General features: G+C 45.4%; 1 protein-coding gene across 1 annotated transcript; it reads left to right on the top strand.

Moving 5' to 3' along the window:
- The first annotated feature begins 18,303 nt into the window (after window positions 1–18,303).
- Window positions 18,304–18,735, top strand: LOC128048089 (ADP-ribosylation factor-like protein 2-binding protein). Its single transcript, XM_052640539.1, has one exon. The coding sequence runs from the start codon at window positions 18,304–18,306 to the stop codon at window positions 18,733–18,735; it is 432 nt and encodes a 143-aa protein (XP_052496499.1).
- Window positions 18,736–22,969: the final 4,234 nt, after the last annotated feature.

Here is a 22,969-nt window from a genome sequence, read left to right as displayed (position 1 = left end):
GAATCTCACAGCAGGATGTGTTCTTGACCGTGTGGGCCTTGGATGGAGAGCTGGTTGGGGAGCTGGGAAAATAGGGTGCAGGGGGCTCAGGCCAAGAAACAGAGGGGTGTACAGTGGACTGAAAGGATGCACAGACCACAGCCAGAGCTTCCCCAGTGGCTTAGTGGTAAAGAATCTGCCTGCAGTGCAGGAAGCGCGGGAGACAGGGGTTGATCCCTGGGTCTGGAAGATCCCCTAGAGGAGGCATAACAGTGCACTCCGGTATTCGTACCTGGAGAATCCCATGGACAAAGGAGCCTGCTAGGCTATGGTCCGTAGGGTCGCTAAGAGTCGGACACGACTGAAGCACCTAAGAACACACGCACACACAGACCATAGCCGAGGACTTTGAGGAAGGCGACAGACAGGGAGGGGGCCTGTGGGGAAGAGAAAGCTGGAGGAAGACTAACCCAGGAAGGAAGAGTGTGCAGACCACCTGGTCCAGGTCAGAGAGACCACCAACCTTTCCTATTCCAAGCTCACACTAGAGAAATGAATCCAGGATTTCTCATTTCTCCTCTCAGCTCCCCTAAGATACACCATCTACACCACCTAGGAAGCTTGAGTGGCTCCCTGGGATGGCTATAAACTACATCCACCTGCAGCTGGGCAGGGTACATTTAACTTGATTCAGACCACAGGCAAGTGAAGGCTGTTTCCATCATCAGTTGTCTAAAATATATTTTTATTTATCATCACAATGTATACGATAGAGCTGATTACTTCCAATCACATCATGATCTCGTAGATTTTTTTCCCCAATATTCTTTGCATTACTCTTTATTCCATATTAGAAACAAAAGTTTCAGATATCTTTTGACTCAGTGTCCCGAGTTCTTGGGACTTATCATCAGTACTTCCCACTCTCCTGTTGGGTTCTTGCCTCTTACCTCTGACTCTTTTTCCAGGGCACATTGTTGACTAAAATCCATGAATTCTATAGAAAAATCATTTAAACTGCTAATTTCCCTTTTCTTGTCACCATCAAGCTTCTAAAAAAAGAAGAATGATTGCTATTTGTAAGGTTGTTGAGAGGATGGTTATGAGAAAAGCAAACTGTCATATCACTTATCATGTGTGGTATGAATGTTTAATCACTGTTACATTTACCTCCCACTGCCCTTCAGAAGCAAAGACCAGTCTTAATTACTCCAAGGCTGAAAGCGGACCTCCAGGTGCTCCGGAAAATGTCTTTACTTAAAGAGAAAGAGAAAGGAGACTTCTCTTTCCTCTTCTAATTTGGCCTCCTTTGTCCCCAGATACCTGCTCCTCCAGGAATGCCCCCTCATTTATCTCACCCAGCCCCTTTGTTTACCCCTCACCTTCTGGCTGCTCAGTATATGTGCTCTCAACAAAGAGTGCAGGGTAATTGCTCCCCTACAAGCTCACTGGGAATCGAGCCAGTTTAAACCAGTGGCCCGTGAAACCTTAGTTCCAGGAACTCTGCTCCTGTTTCCTTCAAGCTCACAAAGACCCTCAAGTCAAGTGGCCTCGGACAGGGTGGCAAGTGGAGGTTCTGTATGATCGAGGTCTGCTTGGATCGCAGAATTCAATGTCCTCAGACTGCTGGACTTTGTACATGCACGCACAAACACACACACACACACACACACACACACACGGGAGCAAAACACAACATGTACTGTGCATTCACAGTAACCACACATACATCTGTACATACTCACAAAACCTCTCACACACACGCAGACACGCTCTCAACACAGTTCCCTGCCCAGCGCTCTTTCCCATGAAGCCCTCGATGTCACAAACGGGCATTCCCCGCTTTGTCTTCTAAACCTTGTTGCCTGCCTCATTCCCTCATGGCCCTGATTCTTGCCCAAAGCATCTCACTAATCTGAGAAACCAAGATACAGCAACTAGGTCCAAACAAAGGCACAGGCTGAGAGTTAGGCAGCCCAGGTCCTACCCTGACTCAGCTACCACCCACATCTTCTCTCTGCTGCTCAGCCTCTTCCAAACAAGGAGGGTGGCACACCTGAGCACGGGATTCATGCAGACCTACTGAAGCCCAGCGGGCAGGAGGAAGCGGCAGCAGCGGGCAGTGCCCCAGTGTCTTGGCCACCGCCATCTCAGCCCGCTGACATCCATGAAGGATAGTCCACCTGGTGAGAGTGGGGACGGTGGCCTGGTGACTGGGTTGGGAGACGGGTACTTTACAACACAGCACGTAAAGCCACTCTCATTGCTGACCCGTGAGGTTGATCCTGACTCCAAAATCCAAATAGTGTTTTGGGTTCAAGTGTGGCTGATGCCCTCATCCAAAGAGACCCTGAGAATGAATGAGGAAATGTCCCGCACTGTCTTCCTGTCCCACCTGCGGTGGTTTTCAGTGCTATCACAGAGAAATTCTTCAGAACAATTAGCTGATTTCCACCCTTTGGCAGCTGCCAATGCCAGGGCCCAGTCTGAATATGCTGAGAAGTCAGTTTGCATTTCAAACATCGAGAACAAAGTCCAAAGAGCTTGAGGTGGAAGTCTGGGACTCTAATGAGGGCCCAGCCCAAATCTCTTATTCCTGACAAATCCCACTCTAATCCCCCACACCCACAGACTATAAAAGCCCAGCCGCTCTCCTCTGACACCTCTTAGGGAGAGAAATGGTGTGCTTCTGGCCGGGAGGTGCCACCGCTGAAAGCAGTAGGTGGGGCTTTCTAGGAGGTGAGGGCACAGGGGTCCCAGGGGAGACAAGGGGCCCTGCACCACCTCCTCTCCGTGGTCACAGCTGCGCCTCCCAGGACGGCGCCCTGACCAAGGCTGCCTCTGCTCTGGGGAAGCTGGGCCCTCACTGGGAGAACTAGGGAGGAGGAAGAGGGATTGCTCCTGCCCACAGGCAGCCCCGGCTTCTCCGGGGACCAGTGCACTCAGATGCGGGTGCTCAGGGCTAAGGACAGGCTTGGCAACACAGGGCACAGCCGCTGGGCCAAGGACAGCAGGTGGGAAAGAGCCAAAGAGGGAGAAGGAGATGGGGCTGCACCAAGATGGGGGACCCTGGGCCGGGAGGCCTGGCAGGAAGGGCGGGGTGGATGGTGTCCTGGGCAGAGTCGGCCCTAAGGTCTGCAGTCAGAGGGCATGCTGCTCCACAAGGAACCGCTCCTCGACACTGAGCTCTGAGCCGAGTCTCCCCAGGGAGGGGCCAGCCCTGCGGCATCTGGAGCTCAGGAAAAAAGTCTAAGGCCCAGCAGTGCAGTCTTGAACTTAGCTCAGTCCTGGAGGAGAGGGCCAGGAGAGAAAGGATGGCTTCCTCACAGTGCCCAGACTCTCCCAGCCAGAAGTCTTTCAGAGCGATGCCACAGGAGGGCCCTCTAGCCAGAAGCTGGAGGCCCGAGCCCCAGGCTCCAGACCCCTCTGGGCCTCCAGTTAGCAGTCATGAAATAGAGCTGATACACCTCTGCTCTCCCATTTGAGCAGAGAGGATGGGAGGTGAGTTAAGTACAGTAAAGGGCTTTATAAACTGAAGAGCAGGAGTCCTGTGTTGACTCGGGGGGTTCTAATAGCAGAAAAGCAAGTCATGAGGGTGCTGGCTGGGTGGCAGGCTCCATAATTAACACTCCACAGACTTCTCCCCACTTGACCCTCATTGTAATCCTATAGGGAAGATTTGTAGCTCCATTTTACAGATGAGGAAAACTGGGGCCTGGAAATTAAGTGGCTTGTCCAAGACCACAAGTGCAAAGCCAGGCCTCCGACTCAGTTCTGTCTCAATCTGGAGGCCATGCCTGTGGCCCCACAGGGCGTTCTGCGTCTGTTCCTGCCCAGAGCTCAGTGCATGGAGCAAGCCCTGACTCTGAACAGTTGATGGGATTTGATCACATTCTGGAAATGGCAGGTAAAACCAGAGCATGGAGTGGGGAGAAGAGTCACAAAGACCACCACACACTTGTCCAGGGATGGACCCAGGAGGGTGCTTTGTGTCATTTCCCCCGCAGAGGTGACAGTTTGTGCTAAGCTAACCCCCTCCTTCCTGGTCAGGCCCATGGCCCGGATTTTGCAAACTGGTGGACCCCAGTCTGGAGCCATGGGCCACTGAGACACAAAGCAGTTCACATCTGCCGACCGTTGCCTCCCTCAGCCTCTGCGTGAGGCCCTAGTGTGAGCCCGCCACCCTCACCCACACCCAGCCACCACTTCCTGGGCACCTCTCTGGCCAGGCACTACCCTGACCTCCTCCCACCCACTCTTCCTCTGTCCTAGGGATCATGAAGAGTTCTCAGACTTAAAGCCCCTTCCCCCTTCCCTTTACACCCCAAACTGATGCATCATTTAGGAGCAGCCCAGCCCCATCACAAAGCCTCATATGACCAGCCTGGCCCCTCGGCCTCTTCTGTCCTAAAGCACCTGGGACGCCTGTTGCCCCTACCACATCCATAAGTCACATGAGGGCATCTTCCCTCCTTTAAACCAGTGTGAAAGCCCTTGGAGGGCAGGCCTCATACCTGGGGGAGTCCTCTGTCCCCCAGCACCCAGCCAGCTTTGTACAACTCAGGAAGTTCTTGGTTCCCTGTAAAAAGCCAAGCCACAGCCTCATAGGCATACGTGCCAGCACTTAACAGTTTCTGACATTTGTGGAGTGTCTTCAACTTTTTAAAACCCTTTCACTTATCTGACTCGACAGACAAATGGGCAAAAAACACCACCTAGAGATACACACCCTCCTGTGACTCACAGACAAAGCACTTTCATACAACTTGTGACCCCAAATGGAAATGACAAAAGCATTAAGCATGAACTGAGTTTGAAGACTGATGCAGTCAGGAGGTAGATTCCATCACAACCTACCCACTGATTCTGCTCTCTGCTAAAAAGCATGAAGATTAGAACAGGAAGTGAAGGTCAGGCACAGTGTTCAGAGGACCCAGAAAGAGTGTCCAAACTCGGTTTCCTTAAGACTTCATTCTCTCCAAGGAATCCAACATGGACCACAATCCATTCAGTCATCTCTCCAAACATTCGTTCATTCTCTCAGCAATCACTGTTAAATGCCTACATATGGCTGATCCCAGGCTACCCAATAGGAACACAATCATACGCAAGACAGGGTCCAAGATCCGGAAAAGCGTCCAGTTGTATTGAAGGAAGGGATCAATCGTGTAAACAACTCCTTATAGTACTTTGGGGGTCAGCATTTTTGACAGAAGATCAAAAAAGTGCTATGAGTAGACAATGAATAAAGGCTATGGAAGGTATCAGGGAGAAGGTCATTTTCAGTGGGGTGTTGAGGGATGAGTAGGAGTGGGCCCAGTGGGTGGACAATAGGAGAAATATACCCCACATAGAGAGGAAAGCATTTCAAATGTTGGTGAGGGGAGAGAGTTGGTGAGAGATCCCACATACTTGTAGAACAGGAGACATGGAGGAGGGGGACAGGTTATAACAAAGAGCTGAATGTGTAGGTCGAAACTGATGGCAATGATCTCTGTTCTGTGCTGCAAATTTGGGACTTCAATCTGTGGACAGTGGCCCTCAGTACTGAGTGCACATCAGACCACTAGATAGCTTTTTTTTCTTTTTTTTAATTTATTTTTAATTGAAGGATAATCGCTTTACAGTATTATGTTGGTTTCTGCCAAACCTCACCATGAATCAGCCATAGGTATACCTATGTACCCTCCTTCTTGAGCCTCCCTCCCCACCCCACCCTTCTAGATTGTTACAGAGCCCCAGTTTGAGTTCCCTGAGTTATACAGCAAATTCCTATTGGCTATCTATTTTAGGTATAGTAATGTATGTTTCCATGTTACTCTGTCCAAACATCCCACCCTCTCCTTCCTCCCCCCACCACCGTGTCCATAAGTCTGCTCTCTATGTCTGTGTCTCCATTGTTGCCGTGCAACTGGGCAACCTGAAAGCAATGGATAGCGTTTTAAAATCCAGATCCTCAAACTCTAGTCCTGACTTCCGGAGTCAGAATTTTAGGGAATGTGGCCCAGAAACTTGTATTTTTGTAAAGCTCCAGCTTGCTTTGATTTTGATGGACTAATTTTTATAACAAAAGAAACTTTATCAAAGGAGGAAACTTCCATGTTTTTATGAAGGTCTGGGTAACAATAAGAGAATCACCTGTTCTGTCCTCAAACCAGACACAGAGTTTCATCTAGTCCAAGAGGCCTGGACCAGTCACTCAGCCTTTAGATACAGCTGCAAATGCTGATGACTACAAGGTACCCAGAGCCGTTAAAAGGGGGCAGGGAGCTTGAAAACACATTGCCGAGAACAAGAAAATGCAAACCAGAGCCCCGGGCAAAATACGCACGATACATACATCTGATGGATCTCAAAAACATCCTGCTGCAATGAAGAAGTCAGACACGAAAAGAATATGTGCTATATGACTCCGTTTGTACGAAATTTTAAAAGAGACAAAACTAACCTATTGTGACAGAAAGCAAGCCCAGCCTGGGCCTGAGGGCTGGCGGGTGAAGGACTGCAAAGGGGCAGGAGAGCATTTTGGAAGATGACCTAGATTTTGACTGTGACAGTAGTTACCCTGGTATATACATTTATTAAAATTGATTGAAATGAATTGTTACTGTATGTAAATTGGACCTCAAAGAAGTTGATTTTAAAAGGGAAATAGGAAGAGACAACAGGAGGAACAGAACACTCCTGTTAAAGATAACATGAGCTCTGGGCTATTCTTTGGAATAGGTATTCCAAGGAACTTCACTGTATTGATTTGTCCCCATTGATACCAGGCCATGGTTCCTTAAGGCAACAGCCATGTTATGCTTCTCCACAGCAGGGCAACCTCGTGGTACATTGGTCTCAATGAAATTTAACTAAATGGATAAATAACTCGCCCAGGAAGAATATGTAACATGAAAAGAACAGTAGATCAAAGAAGGCACCCAAGAAAACATCAGTACTTAAATACTTCTCCTTTTATTTTTAACTATAAAATATTTCAGTCATATAGAAAACAATATAGCAAACAACTATGTGTTCACCATCAAGGTTAACCAGACGGACATCTCTCTTTTAAAGTGTGTAGAATCCTCAGTTTGATGATCACGTGGAGGAAAAAAGCGTACACAAAAGCCAACTGCAGATCTGAATGTGAATGAGATTACAACAGTAAACCTTTGAGAAAACACCAGAGAATATCATCATGACCTTTGAGTAAAGAGCAGAGTACAGGACACGAGAAGCACCACACAAAAGAAAATACGATGAACTTATGAAACACAGTAACTATTTTATCGAAAAGCGCCGCTGAAGAGTGAAAAGGTACCCTACCGAGTAGGAAACAGTATGCATACATGAGCAAAGGGCTAATATCCAGAACATATAAAGAACCCCTGTAAATCAACAAAAGAGACGGACAGCCTACTCAGTAGAAAGATGGGCAGAAGACAGTTACGGAAGATGGTATCCAAATGGCAATAAATATATAAAAGGAGCCCAGCATCATTAACCACTATGGGACATACAAATTAAAACCACCAAGACATACAATAATGCATCCTTCCAAACAGCTAAAATACAAAAGAAAAGTGAAAGGGAAAGTCGCTCAGCTGTGTCTGACTCTTGGCCACCCCGTGGACTATACAGTCCATGGAATTCTCCGGGCCAGAACACTGGAGTGGGTAGCCTTTCCCTTCTCCAGGGGATCTTCCCAACCCAGGGATAGAACCCAGGTTTCCCACATTGCAGGCAGATTCTTTATCAGCTGAGCCACAAGGGAAGCCCAAAATACAAAAGAAACTACCAAATGTTAGCAAAACTATGGAGCAGCTGGTACTCTCCCATACTACTAGGATGGCTACCTAGGGAAATTATTTGGAGTATCTGACATAACTTAGCACATCAGTGCCCTACGAACTTGGCAGTCTCACTAGCAGGTATTCACAAAGCCATCGAGAGGACACGTGTATTCACCAAAAGACATGGACTGGAATATTCATTGACACGTTGTTCATGACAGCTGAAAATATGAATCCAATGCCCCATCACAACAGAGAATACAAATAAACTGGGGATAGCACACTGATGAGAATGAACGACTTTCACCTGCACGACTGGTTTGGGATGATTCTTCATATATTGTGTTAAGTAGAAGAGTCCAGCCACAAACCATATGCTTCTGCTTATATAAAGTACAAACACATTAAAACCTAACCTATGGGAATTCCCTGGTGATCCAGTGGTTAAGAATCTGCCTGCCAGTACAGCGGAGATGGGTTCAATCCCTGGTCTGGGAAGATTCCACATTACACAGGGCAGCTAAGCCCATGAGCCCCAACTGCTGAAGCCCATGACCCTTGAACGTGTGCTCTGCAACAAAGGAAGCCACTGCGGAGAGAAGCCTGTACACCAGAGCTAGAGAGCAGCCCCTGCTCACCGCAACTAGAGAAAGCCCACACGCAGCAACAAAGATCCAGCACGGCCAAAAATAAATGATACATTTTTAAAAAGCTAAACTTTGCTGCTAGAAATCAGTATTTTCCTGGGGTTGGGTGGGATGGGAAGTGGTTGGAAGGGAACTGGGCATGCGGGCTTCTAGGGTCGTGGGAATGGATGTCACATGAGTGAGTTCAATTTGTGAAAAGTCATCAGGATGAACACTTGAGGTCTGTCCTCTTTTCTGTATGTATATTACAGTCCAATAAGTTTTTTTAAAATGTTGCAGAACTCCAGCATTTAATGAGTAGACTGAGGAAGAGAAAGCCACAGAAGAGATTGAGAAGGCAGGGCATAAGAGGTCACATAAAATTAAGGGTAAAAAGGGTGAACAGAGTCAGAGCTTCAGAGGGTTTAGGGAAATGACAAAAAATAGGCCACTGTGGGGACTATGATGTTGTCCCTGGAGACTTTAGTGGGTGCACAGTCAGTGTGGTGGGCAGAGGGAGATCCTGATGGTAGAGGGCAAGGTGAATGGGATGTGCTGGGCAGATTCTTATCTTGCTGGGGTCTCCCTCCAACTCTGAAAGAAGGTCCTCCAAAGCCACCTCTCATGTCCCCCACTCCAGCTCCCTCCAAAGGCACCCGAACACCTCTGAGCCAGGCCCCCAGCCTGGACAGCACATCCAGCCACACTGAGTAAGGACTTCTAGCACCCTCCCCCTCCAAGGCTATACTGGCTTCTGCTGCCAGAGGCACCCTTCTCATGACACAGGCTGTAAAGACTGACTGGGAAGGTAGAGAGTCAGCTCTGGCCAGATGCTGCAATGGCAGAGAGACAACTGGAGCCCTTGGTGGCCTGGGACGGCCTGCTGGACTGCTGGCTTGTTGTTTTCAGAAAGTCTTGGAGGAAAGGGCCTTCTGGCACAGGGAGGGGGGTGGGCATTTTTATACGTTCCAGTGAATTGGTTCATTAATTGGATAATTTCCTGTGCTTGATTTTTCTAGCCAAAATGGGTCAGTGCCTCAGATCTTGAACATACCTTAGCTGAAATCCTGGAGTCACAAGATGCTTTGATTTTTCTGACATTAATGCTTCCCTGGTGGCTCAGACATTAAAGAATCTGCCTGCAGTGAAGGAGACCCAGATTTGATCCCTGGGTCAAGAAGATCCCCTGGACAAGGGAATGGCTACCCATTCCAGTATTCTTACCTGGAGAATTCCAAGAACAGAGGAGCCTGGAGAGCTACCGTCCATGAGGTCACAAAGAGTTGGACACGACTGAGCAACAAACACTTTCACACTTTCACTCTGACATTAGTCTTATTTTGCCTTTATCAGATCCAAAGCAGAAAAGCACTTAGGCTGTCCTATGGATGGGCTGCTCCCTAAGGGGGCCCAACCCTAAACTTCAAGGCATCTGCTTAATGATTTTCCATGCTCCTCTCATCTTCAGTGACCTGGGTCATTGGCTCTTGTCACTCAGATCCCAGCTTTTAAGGAAGAGGTTTGTAGGAGAGCTTTGTCTCTAGAAATTGTGTTCAAAGTATGGTCCTCCTTAGAGAAAGTTTATAACTACTGGGTCCATGCACTCTGGAGCCCACTCATCACAATTAGAAAGACGCCCCCATGTCCCAACAAAGAGCCCACATGCTGCAATGAACCCTACATGCTGCAACTAAGACTCAACACAGCCAAGAGTATAAATAGATAAATGTTTTTAGATAAATAAATTACAAGGGATGAAAAGGAGGGAAGAAAATCTGTACCTGTGAGCCAGTGACTATGCATAAACATTATTTAGGGCTGATTCAAACAAGCGCTTTGAATGAAAACATTGATGAAGCATTATGGGAAATGTGAACTGAGACTGAATAGGTGATCATATTACTAAAGAGTTAATGTTCATCCCACAGAGGGTCATAGTGTTATTCAGTCAGTTCAGTCCCCCAGCCATGTCCGACTCTTTGCAGCTCCAAGGACTGCAGCATGCCAGGCTTCCCTGTCCATCACCAACTCCCAGAGCTTGCTCAGACTCATGTCCATTGAGTCAGTGATGCCATCCAACCATCTCATAATGTTACTATGGTCACATTATGTAAAGGGTCTTTATATTTGAGAGAAGCTTACGAAAAAATTTATGAATAAAATGATATGACATCAGGATTTGCTTCACCATAATCAGGAGGGGTAAGAGGAGTGGGTAGAACAAAGATAAAACAAGATAATGAGTTGACTGTTGACCTGGGTGAAGGGTCCAGAAGCACTGATTATACTACTCTCATTTTCATAAGAGGAATTTTGAAATTTGTTTGAAATTTTCCATAAGAAAAAGATTTTTAAATAGCTACTTCACATAAAACTAAATATAACACTTTTCTTCTCTATAATACACGAGCAATTTTTGCTTTAAATAGCAGTTTCCCTTCCAAGTACACCCAAATGAGGACATTACTGCATATAACTCAAATTTGTAATTTGCCCGAACATGGCCACTATAATAAGAAGTTGGGTGGTAACATCAAAATCCAAAAATAATTTGACAGTTTGGGGCTTGAGCCAAATCTAACAAGAAAGATTTAACAGAGATTAATGTAAATCAAAACCTTAGATGTATGAAAACAAAACAAGCTGTATGGTTCAGACTGGGGAGATTCACAATAGCTTTTATAAAGTGGCGCCAGCTCAGGATGACTCAGCAGCAGGAAAGGACTGCCAGACTCACCTGCAAGGTTGGAGGATGCACGAAAAGTAGTCCCGATGTGCACGCCTTTCATGAGCTAGTTAATCCTCATCTAGCGGGTAGGGCTGTATTGCCTATATCCAGAGTGTGGCAGGCAGCCTGGGAGGGAGCATGCCAAAGCATAGGAGGAAATGGAAGTGTTCAGCTTGGAGAAGGGATCTGGTAAAGAGACAACCATCCTCAAACACGTGGAGATTCTCAAGCAGGGGGAGACTTGCTCCCTCTGGTCACAGAGGGGAAACCTTGGACCGATGGGTAGAATTTACAAAGTAGGACAAAGCTTAGCATCTTCTGTGAGAGAGAGGAGGACCCCACCCAGGAGGGTGGATTGCCATTTAGAGAACTGGTTTTGGAGAGGACTCCAGTATCTAAATGGGGCTCCTCTTAATGGCCTCTGAAGTCATTTCTAGACTTAAGAGTCTGATTCTTCAGAAATCAATAAACAGCAGTAACTCTAAAAATAATGATGGTAATATCCTAGATTTATTGAGTACTTACGTTGTTCTGGGAGCTGTGCCAACTCCAGCATGCATTCCATTATTTAGTCAGTTCACCAATCAACAAGTGCTATGAAGTACACATTTTCTATCCAGTATTAAGCAACATATGAACAGTATATAACATAGTCCCTCTCTTTTAAAAGTTTGTCATCTAGTTGCTAATCAAAATTTTCATATCTGTAGTACAATAGCTGCACAAATATCGCTCATTCTATAAAGTGCTTTTCATGTATTCCTTGAAACATCCCTGAGAGACAGATTTTATTTTTATTACCACATTGTTGCTGCTGCTGTTGTTCTTCAGTCGCTCTGCTGCTGCTGCTAAGTCTCTTCAGTCATGTCCAACTCTGTGCGACCCCAGAGATGGCAGCCCACCAGGCTCCCCCATCCCTGGGATTCTCCAGGAAAGAATACTGGAGTGGGTTGCCATTTCCTTCTCCAATGCATGAAAGTGAAAAGTCAAAGTGAAGTCGCTCAGTCGTGTCCAACTCTTCGCAACCCCATGGACTGCAGCCCACCAGGCTCCTCCGTCCATGGGATTTTCCAGGCAAGAGTACTGGAGTGGGGTGCCATCACCTTCTCTGGTTCAGTCGTTCAGCCCTATCCAATTCTTTGCAACCCCATGGACTGCAGCACACCAGGCTTCCCTGTCCACCACCATCTCACAGAGCCTGTTCATGTCCATGGAGTTAGTGATGCCATCCAACTGTCTCATCCTCTGTCATCCCCTCCTCCTCCTGCCTTCTATCTTTCCCAGCATCAGAATCTTTTCTAATGAGTTATCTCTTCACATCAGGTAGCCAAAGTATTGGAGCTTCAGCTTCAGCACCAGTCCTTCTAATGAATATTCGGGACTGATTTCCTTTAGGATTGATGACTGGTTGGATCTCCTTGCACTCCAAGGGACTCTCGAGAGTCTTCTCCAGCACCACAGTTCAAAAGCATCAATTCTTCAGCGCTCAGCCTTCTTTATGGTCCAACTCTCATATCCATACATGACTACTGGAAAAACCATAACATTGACTATACAGACCTTTGTCAACAACTTGGTGTCTCTGCTTTTTAATATGCACTCGACATAAAAACTAATAGCTAATATTTTTAATTAATCTCTTCTTCTGTGAATGCCTGTTTCTGGTGTTGCTCAATATGATCCTAGCTTCAAACAAAAGATTAGCTTTTTATTTTTAAAAGCTTTTCATCCCTATAATAAAGGAGTTAACTTAAAAATTATAATCTAAGTTTTAAAAATAGGGAAATAGATGGGGAAACAGTGGAAACAGTGTCAGACTTTATTTTGGGGGGCTCCAAAATCACTGCAGATGGTGACTGCAGCCATGAAATTAAAAGACATTTACTCCTTGGAAGAAAAGTTATGACCAACCTAGATAGCATTTTCAAAAGCAGAGACATTACTTTGCTGACTAAGGTCCATCTAGTCCAGGCTATGGTTTTTCCAGTAGTCATGTATGAATGTGAGAGTTGGACTGTGAAGAAGGCTGAGCACTGAAGAATTGATGCTTTTGAACTGTGGTGTTGGAGAAGACTCTTGAGAGTCCCTTGGACTGCAAGGAGATCCAACCAGTCCATTCTAAAGGAGATCGGCCCTGGGATTTCTTTGGAAGGAATGATGCTAAAGCTGAAACTCCAGTATTTTGGCCACCTCATGCGAAGAGTTGACTCATTGGAGAAGACTTTGATGCTGGGAGGGATTGGGGGCAGGAGGAGAAGGGACGACCGAGGATGAGATGGCTGGATGGCATCACTGACTCGATGGACGCAACTCTGAGTGAACTCTGGGAGTTGGTGATGGACAGGGAGGCCTGGTGTGCTGCGATTCATGAGGTTGCAAAGAGTTGGACACGACTGAGCGACTGAACTGAACTGAAGTTTTAAAAAAGGATTTTAATCACCCAATGATAAATATTCCCTAGCAGATGAAACAAAAAATAAAATGTGCTAAATTATCTAAATTTTATTATCCATAAGAACTGTGAGAGAGAGTGTTTGGGGTATTTTTGTTTTTGTTTTTGTCTTAGTTTTAAAGTAAACATAACAAAATGGACGAAGTCTGGGACTATTTTAAAGCTGAGCTTTGGAACAGACTTTATTTGATTTTAAGCAGAAAATCTGTGACCAGATCCGAGCTAAAGGAGGGGCTGGGAGAAGTCAAGTTTAGAGGAAGCAATGGTGAGCATCAGCCTCCCGAAACAGAAGAGTCCCCTAGGCGGCTGAACCAGATTTCAGCACCAAGGACAGAGCAGGGCTCTGAATAAAAGTAGGCCTCTGCAGAGCCTGGCAGGCTACAGTCCATGGGGTCACAAAACAGTCGGACATGACTTAGAGACTAAATAACAACTGCCATCAAAAGGATTCCCAAGTGGTGCAGTAGTAAAGAATCTGCCTGCCAGCACAGGGGACGCTAGAGATGTGTGTTTGCCTGGCAGGTATAGTCCATGGGATCGCAAAGAGTTGGACACGACTCAACATGCATGCATGCATGCTGCCATCAAAAATCAGAGACACCCCACTGCCTAAACTTATTGTGAAGAGATAAAATTCCATCTATGTTATTAATAAAGTGTGGAGGTTACAAGTAGGGATTCTGGGGTCCAACAACACTTGTTCAAACCCTGGCTCTACCACTTGCTAACTGTGACCTTTACCACAGTGTGAACTTTACCTCTCTGTGTCCCCTTTTCCTCTGTGTAAAATGAGGATAAACACACCTACTTCATGGGATCATTATGAAGACTAAATGAGTTACCCCCTAAATTCCCCTCCTATCCAGGCTGCCACATAACATTGAGCAGAGTTCCATGTGCTATACAGTAGGTCCTTGTTGGCTATCAATTTTAGATATAGCCGTGTGCACGTGTCCATTCCAAACTCCTGACTGGATACATGTATATATACACACACATATACATATGTATATATATGCATATCTGAGTCCCTTCACTGTTCACCTGAAACTATCACAGCATTGTTTATTAATTGCCTATATCCTGATACAAAATTTAAAAGTTAAAATAAAAGGACAATGAGTTACACATGGAATTCTCAAAACAATGTCTAGGCAGGTAAAAATTACTAAATAAACTTTTACTTCATTTACTGTTTTTCCAGAAACTTGAAATCTCAGGATATGAGGGGAAAAGGAGGTCCAAGTGTTGTAGCCAAAGTCTTGCTAGGAGGAGGGATGGCTGCCATTGAATCACAAGGAATGAGGATATAGCAGCTGCTTTTGACCACATTCTCCCACCACTTTGGCCCAAAGACCCAAGAGGGAGGTAAGGAAAGGCTGCCCCGGAGGTGAGCCGGGCTGGGCACTAAAGTTAGCCATTTGGCTATTACTGAGCCATTTGGAATTCTTGGCCACGACTGAACACTGAAGCCAGTATGTAAAATGTGCCAGCCCGGGGGTGTGGCCTGCCATGAGATGGATCCAGAAAGAGTGAAGCACATCATGGCAGTTGGACATATTACAAAGTCTGACACAGTTGACTTAACCCCAAGGACTCCCTCAGCACCCCATTCTCTCCTCATCTCTCACTCACTCCACACACAGCTGCTAATATGACTTCCTGCAGGCCACATTTCCTGTGTGCTGCCCCCTAATCTAGCAAGCATCGTGGGTCCCTTTTATTCTATCAACCTCATAGAGCTAAATGCATCATTATGTATTGCATTTTAACGGAGATGAGAAACCAGAGAAGTGATGGGAGGCAGGGCAGAGTTCATGTGCAAGGGAACTAAAGGAACTAATAGGATGGGGTTCACTCAGGGACAAACTCTTAGCTTGACAATGTCTATCTGGGCTTTAGCTTCAAGGCAGATGTGCTTATAGGGTCATCAATCCTGGGAGAAAAAAAAACTATTGCAGAGAGGTGTGGCTAAGGGTAGGGAGAGTTTCTGCATCATCTATCAGGTCCCACTCTCAATATTTGATGCATGAGTGCTGGTCACTGCTGGTGATGGTCTCCATAGTCCTGGGTTCTGGTCATCAGCTACAGGGCAATCCTGGAAATCCTCCTGAGAAAGTGTCACGTCCTTGAGAAAGGACCGCCATTTTCCCTTTGCTTGTCCCACCTCCGCCTTATATAACTGTAGGGAACAAGGTATAAAGAAGGTTGAAAAGAGCTTGCAAACGAGACTCTCAACCAGGGCTGAACATTCTTGCAAACGAGATGTTCTGCCCAGTGTAGGGAACTAGGTTTAAGGAAGGTTGAGAAGTGCTTGCAAACGAGACTCTCAACCTGAGCTGAACATTTTTGCAAACGAGATGTTCAGCTAAAAATCCTGTTTGTTCCCGTGGGAAAAGAACATTTCTTGCACACAAGGATGTTTCTCTGATTCCTCAAAAGGAACAGACCCTGGAACAAAATGGATTTTAAGTTGATAAGGAAGTTCCCCAAAACAAAGTCTTAGCTGCAGTAAATAAGTCAAGGTAAAGGTTATCTCGCCCCGCGCCTGCGCACTGTATAGTCTCTGAATCATAGTGCTTGGCAGCTTGCCCTGTAGGTTGTTGTGCAAGGGATATAAAATAAAGTAGCTGTAAGAAGCAAGGGTTAAAATATAAAGATTTAAACCACTCTGCAGTGTTGGTGTTTCATTCCGTCGCCAGCATATAACCCCACCACCCTGCTCACCTTCCTCACAACCGTGAAGTCATTCTTAGCCTCAGCACTTGTTAAATTCATCTGCATATCTACTAGGAAGGAGAAAGGTCATGCCCAAAGGACAGCTGAGTCAAAGTATGTGTGCATGTGCCCAGGGAAAGGTGTTTATCCCTGGAGATGGGCAATAATTATGGAAAGCTGAAACCAACTATTAGAAATACCTTAAGTCCTAGATTTTCTTTGTATTTCCATCACAAAGGATTATTGTTGGCTAGCTAAGACCCTGCATCTTAATTATCAGTTTCTCAAGCAAAAAGTGAATGAAATATATTAAGGGACATTTAAATATGAACTGTGTTGGCCTTGACTGTGAGAAACCACATCTTTAATAAGGCAGAATGCTTGACTTGAAACAACCAAATGACTAGTGTTAATGGTGGGAGTGGTTATGGAGCTCTAGTGCACACATTTGCTAATTGCTCTCCCTAGCAGCCTAGGAACAGAGAAAACAGCTAGGTATTTATCTCTGTCAGCTAGCTAGACATTATTTCAGTGACCTTGGGCATCAGAGTGAGGTTCTCAGAAACTCAGCCAGTGGGAGAAAGAATGTCCAGAACGCACAAGGTAGGAGGAAGGATAGAGAGACTGATTCAGTTAGCACATCAGTCTCTGCTGTCAACTGTGTAGCAGCAAGCCAAGGAAACCCACTCCCCTCTGAATCCCTACAGAACTTTCTAATGAATTCTTTGGTGTGTGCCCCTGGTCCTTCACTCCTTCAAGGATCTCAGAGTCTTCTCCACCCTTCCTGGAGGACCAGTTCTTACTAGAAGAGAAGCATCCTCCCCATTCATATCCCAGGCAAACCCAATGCCCCATCCCACATCAGATTCCTGGGAAGCAAACTCTGAGATGGATTTGTGGGCAGAAAACATACGGGGAGTGTTCTTAGGATTAATGTTGTGAAGGAGGGAATGAAGCAGGATTGGCGTAGGGAGCTATCTACTACAGACCCCTAATCCCTTCCAAACTGATTCTTGCTTATCTTTCTCTTAACTTCACCCCACTCTGTGTTCATCTCATCTACTACTGCAAGCATGATTTTGGAGGTGGCCCTTCCACCAACTTGGTCCCACTTTCCTGCAATCCTGTTAGCCTCCTCTGACCTCCCTCTCCCAGAACTAGGTTCTATCTTCCTGACCTCACCCCAGCTATTCTCAGCATCCCCACAGATAACTAATTAGGGCTCAATGATGAATGTTTCTGAGATTCTGGACTCCTGAGTGGCCCAAAGTGCTGTTAGAGTCCTTGCCTCAGACAAGCAGATTAATAAGAAAAACAAAATATCCACCCAAAGAGAAAATGGATTAAACAAAAGAAGAAAAAATTCACAGAAAGTGAAAGTTAAAGAATTATAAGCAGATTTATAATGTTCAACCTCATTACTAATTGAAGAAATGAAAATAAAACCTGAAAAAAACAGTGAAAAATTCAAAAAGAATATCAAAAAGTGTTCATAAGACTGGAGAAACAAGAAATCATATATTACTTATAAAAGTATATTACTTATAAAAGTATCAATTGGTACAATGTTTCTAGACAGAAGTTTGACAATATAAATCAAAATTTTAAAGTGGCCTAGCAATTCCACATCTAGGAAGGTATCTTAAAGAATGAACAGGATGAGTGCTCAGAGATATGTGTTCATTGCAGCAATGTTTATTATACTGGAAAATAATAGAAATAACATATGCATCAAAGTGCTATGCTACAAGCATATAACGGAATATTGCTCAGTCATTAAGAACGATGTCAGCCGTGGTTGTTGCTTCCAGAGGTCAGTAATGGGAGCCAAGTCCAGAGTGGTGGGTGGGGCATAGAGTTCCTGGGTGCGCTGCGCCGACCCGGACTCGGCTGGGCCCCAGACTGGTGAAACGGCATGGAGTGGATATAGCGGAAGTGACGGAAGTCTTGGAGGAAGAGAGTTTCCCAGCGTCCACTCCCTCCGCCGCTGAAGCTGAGTTTGATGCTATGGTTGGCTCTATGGAGGACATTATCATGGATGCAGAATTCCAAGTACAGCAGGGAAATTTCATGGACAAATACTACCAGCAATTTAAAAACACGGAAGAGAATAAACTCACCTACATGGCAATTTTTAATAAAAACCTTTCTTTCATAGAAAAGTATATTGAAAATCAGCTCCTGGAGCGGATACCCGGATACAACATGGCAATTTTCACCGCAACGTTAAAGCACCATAATGATGAAGCGGTTCATGACATAGTCAACATGCTCACATTCACAGACTTTCTGGCATTTAAAGAGATGTTTCCACAGTATAGAGCAGAAAAAGAAGGCCGACGACTGTATTTATGCAGTGGTTTGGCGGTGACTTCCTTGTGCAAGTTAGCTTCCCAGAACAACACGCAGCAGTACCTCCTCCGTCCAGGCAGTGGAAGCTTGATATCATGAGCCAAATCGCCTGGAAGAGGCTTCTGCTCGCGATGACAGGAGAGTACCTCTTGGAGAGACTAGCTCTGTTCTGCAGCATTTTATTAATTTTAGATATTAATGGGTCAAAAAGATAATTACCTGACTCTCCCAGGACTTCTGCTTTTTCTGAAACACTTTCCATTCAATAATCCCGGCTAAAGTGAATAACTTCTCATTGTGCTTTTGAGAGGCTGGCTGCTCCCAAGCAAGGCTGTGTCAAGCATTCCACCTGGAAGGCCCCTAGCCCAGCATATATGTTCCTGTGTCAATAAAGTGGAATAATACCATGTCCCAAACACCAAACACCACAGGCGGGCTTTGCCTGAACCTTTCAGGTACTAATAGCTCCTTCACTTGGGTAAACCTTTCATGCAGTGGCCCCTCTGTGTGGGATTTTTTATGATTTGGGCAGTACTTACATAGGGTGTTAAAATAGCTGCCCTTGTCTTCAGAGATCTGAAACTCTGTTTTCTGCCTGCCGTCATGGGGAAATTAGAACTAGTTTTGGCTGTGGAAACAGACTGGAGAAGATTTCCTTTATCCAAAAGCTGCATGTGAGAATCAACTTCCTAGTCTTGTTTGCAGTTCTTCTATCACTGTCTTCTAGTTCTGATATAGACCGTGTTTTGAGAGAAACTTCTTTTTTTCTTGAATAATTTTTGGAGAAAAATTGTAGATGAATATTCTAATTCATCTATTAGATTTGATCTTATAATTTCTGTGATTAACCGGTTTAAATCTCAGTATTAAGTGCTTGTCATTTTTAGGTGTTAGTGCTATGATGGTGTTACTGGTGTCACCAGTATGATGTTGCTCCCTGGTGTTACTACTTCCCCTGATGCCAATGAATATATGGTATACTCTGTAAATAGACTAAAAGACATCCTTTTCTATAGTATATTAAGTGTATTTGTGCAAGTTTACTTAAAATCCTTCTGTATAAATCAGTTGGTTCGTTTCAGGTTTGGTTGGGAATGGTGGCGGTTGTGGTAGTAAGTCACTTCAGTCATGTCCAACTCTTTGCAACCCTGTGGACTGTAGCCTGCCGGGCTCCTCTGTCCATGGGGTTCTTCAGGCAGGAGTACCGGAATGGGTTGCCCTGCCCTCCTCCAGGGGATCTTCCCTACCCAGGGATCGAACCTGCATCTCTTATGTCTCCTGCATTGGCAGGCAAATTCTTTACCACTGTCACCACCTGGGAAGTCCTGGGTTGAGGATAGGTTTGATTAAAATGTGATTCTTCAAGCTCTGCACTTCCAAGTCTGTTCTTCTTCCTATCAAAATCATGTTCCACTGGTCTAACCCAGCCAGAGAAAGAAGGGAGCTTTGATTTTTGATCTTCCATCTAGGTTTGGTTTAAGAAAATGTTTGGTAGAATATTACAGACCAGAAAACATGTATATCACACCTCTAGATAGAAAAATAAAATAGTAGTTTAATTCCCAATGTGTGCCTTTTATTTTTTTAATGTAAAAATTGAAATCTGCATTAAAAATAATGACTTCTATCCATATTTATTGTATTGTTGTTGTTCAGTCACTCAGTCACGTCTGACTCTTTGTGACCCCATGGACTGCAGCACACCAGGCTTCCCTGTCCTTCACCGTCTCCCAGAGCTTGCTCAAACTCATGTCCATCGAGTCAGTGATGCCATTCAACCATCTCATCCTCTGTCATCCCCTTCTCCTCCTGCCTTCACTCTTTCTCAGCATCAGGGTTTTTTCCAGTGACTTGGCTTTTCACATCAGGTGTCAAAAGTATTGGAGCTTCAGCTTCAAATCAGTCCTTGCAATGAGTATTTAGGGTTGATTTGCTTTAAGATTGACTGTTTTGATCTCCTTGCTGTCCGAGGGACTCTCAAGAGTCTTCTCTAACACCACGGTTCAAAAGCATCAATTCTTTGGCACTCAGTCTTCTATATTTATTGTATGGAAAGATGTTATTCAGTAAATTTCACAGTAGATTAAATGAAAACCAGGTTATAAAACAGTATGTATTGTAAGACTCTCCATATTAAAGTGTAGTGACCTGTGCTTTTTGTATATGTGTGTATGCACACACGTGATTACACAAGGGTAAATATTACAGGGTGGTAGAATTACAGATGATCTTTCTTTTCTTTTTCTTACTTTGTTAAATGTTTTGCATTTTTGCTATATGTTCCTTTTTTAATCTGGGAGAAGATCTTTAGAAGGAGAGGGTGAAGAGTGAAGGATAAAAAGAATCAACAATAAAGAATGGAGAAAAAAGCATCGACACTAGGAGGTAAACTTACTGCTAAAGGTATAACTGATAGGATTTCAAGTATCCTGTCACCCTCTGACCATTCCACATGGGTAAATACCTACTCTACCCACCCTGGCTTCATTCAAAGACAAACAGCTTTAGCTTCAACTAGGAGGTGAATTTGAGGGACTCCTGAAGTTTCAGAAAGCCCAGGATTGCCAGCCTCCAATAGACTTAGAAATACTCCACCCTCTTCCACCCCTACTCTGGCCTGAAACATCATGCCCTCACCCTGAAAGCTTCCATGCACCACTATCACATGGTTTAGTCCAAGTCTATGTCAAGAACATGGGACATGAGGCCAGTCCTGGAATTCTCTGGGAGTTGGTGTGGATATCTGCCCTGTATCTTTGTCCTTCCTTTATGTGGCCCAAACTCTCTCTCCTTCCCAGGCCAGCTCCAGGCTTCCTCTCCCAGTCTTTCACTACCTCCCTCAAGAGCCCCCTCTGCCAACTCTTTTCGAAAGAGTTCATAAGAGGGTCCTAGGCGGAGCCTGGTGGGCTTCCGTCTATGGGGTCGCACAGAGTCGGACACGACTGAAGCGACTTAGCAGCAGCAGCAGCAGCAGCAGGTCCTCACTGTAACTTTCAGCTCCATCCTGCCTTGCAGTGTGATCTATCCCATCTTCCTGGGAGGAGGGAGGTTCTGTTCTCCTTATTCATTTCAATTCATCCTTTCAATTGACCACCAAACTTTTACTCAGTGCCCCACACCCTGTGCGGGGTCCTGAGACAGCACACCACACCAAGATGTTCACACGTGGAGCAGATGGATAAAGAGACTACAGAGACTCATGGATTCTGTTCAGTGTTATGCAGCAGCCTGGATGGGATGGGAGTTTGGGGGAGAATGGATACACATATATGTATGGCTGAGTCCCTTTGCTGTTCACTTGAAACTCCCACAGTGTTTTGTTAATTGGCTATAGTGAAAGTGAAAGTGAAGTCGCTCAGTTGTGTCCGACTCTTTGCGACCCATGGACTGTAGCCCACCAAGCTCCTCTGTCCTTGGGATTCTCCAGGCAAGAATACTGGAGTGGGTTGCCATTTCCTTCTCCAGGGGATCTTCCTGACCCAGGGATCGAACCCAGGTCTCTCACATTGCAGGCAGACGCTTTAACCTCTGCACCACCAGGGAAGCCCAATACAAAATACAATATACAAAGCCCAATACAAAAGTTTAAAGAGAGAGAGAGAGAGACTGCAGTGGCCACCCTCAACCCTGCTGCTCCAGTGTAGTGAAAAGCTGGTTTAATCCAGGACTCTTCCCAGTAAACTAAGCAACACACGGAGCAGAGCATCCGGGGTGTTTTCCTAAGATTAGTGAAGTTCCTTGGAATGTCTCTGAAGGGCCGGTAAGAGCAGTAATCCAGAATGGCCTGCCCTGCTCCCCAAATCCCCAGAGCTGTGCCAGGGATAAATGAGAAAGAGGGCTACCTCCTGCCTGTAGACCTTAAAAAGATGGGCATAGATTTACTGAACTCTCAAGTGTAGGAACTTTGAAATATCTCCTTCTCCAGAGCTGCTATACTTGGGGTGAACATAGGAGATCAGATCAGGCTGTAGAACATGAATCTTAGCAATCTCCTGGTAATCTCCTTGAACCATCAGACAAATGTACCGTTGCCTTATTAGTCCAGCTCTGATCTCACTTCTGGGTGGTAATGCATGACTTACAGTGACTTACAAACCAGAGTTTTATCACTCTTAAAGGCCTGCAGAAGGGATTGGTTTGGCAGGTGGGGAAAGGAATGAGACTCTAATTGCCATCTCCACAGACTCTCTCAAGTGTCTGGTTTCCATCAGTGGCTCTTATTACCCTGATCCTTCCTGGGTTTGGGATTCAGCTTTCTGAAAATGACTGGGAAATGTTGGTGTAAGGGTAGACACGCATCTTCCCCGCTTGTAATTTTACATCTATCTGGTGT

This window comes from Budorcas taxicolor, chromosome 5 (genome assembly GCF_023091745.1).
Source record: "Budorcas taxicolor isolate Tak-1 chromosome 5, Takin1.1, whole genome shotgun sequence".
In the NCBI taxonomy this organism is placed as follows: domain Eukaryota; kingdom Metazoa; phylum Chordata; class Mammalia; order Artiodactyla; family Bovidae; genus Budorcas; species Budorcas taxicolor.
Note: the sequence above shows the minus strand (reverse complement) of the source record. Positions and strands in the feature narration are given on the sequence as shown.

Bases quoted from the DNA above. Each gene is read 5' to 3' on its own strand.
- LOC128048089 (XM_052640539.1), top strand. From the start codon at position 18,304: ATGGAGGACATTATCATGGATGCAGAATTCCAAGTACAGCAGGGAAAT.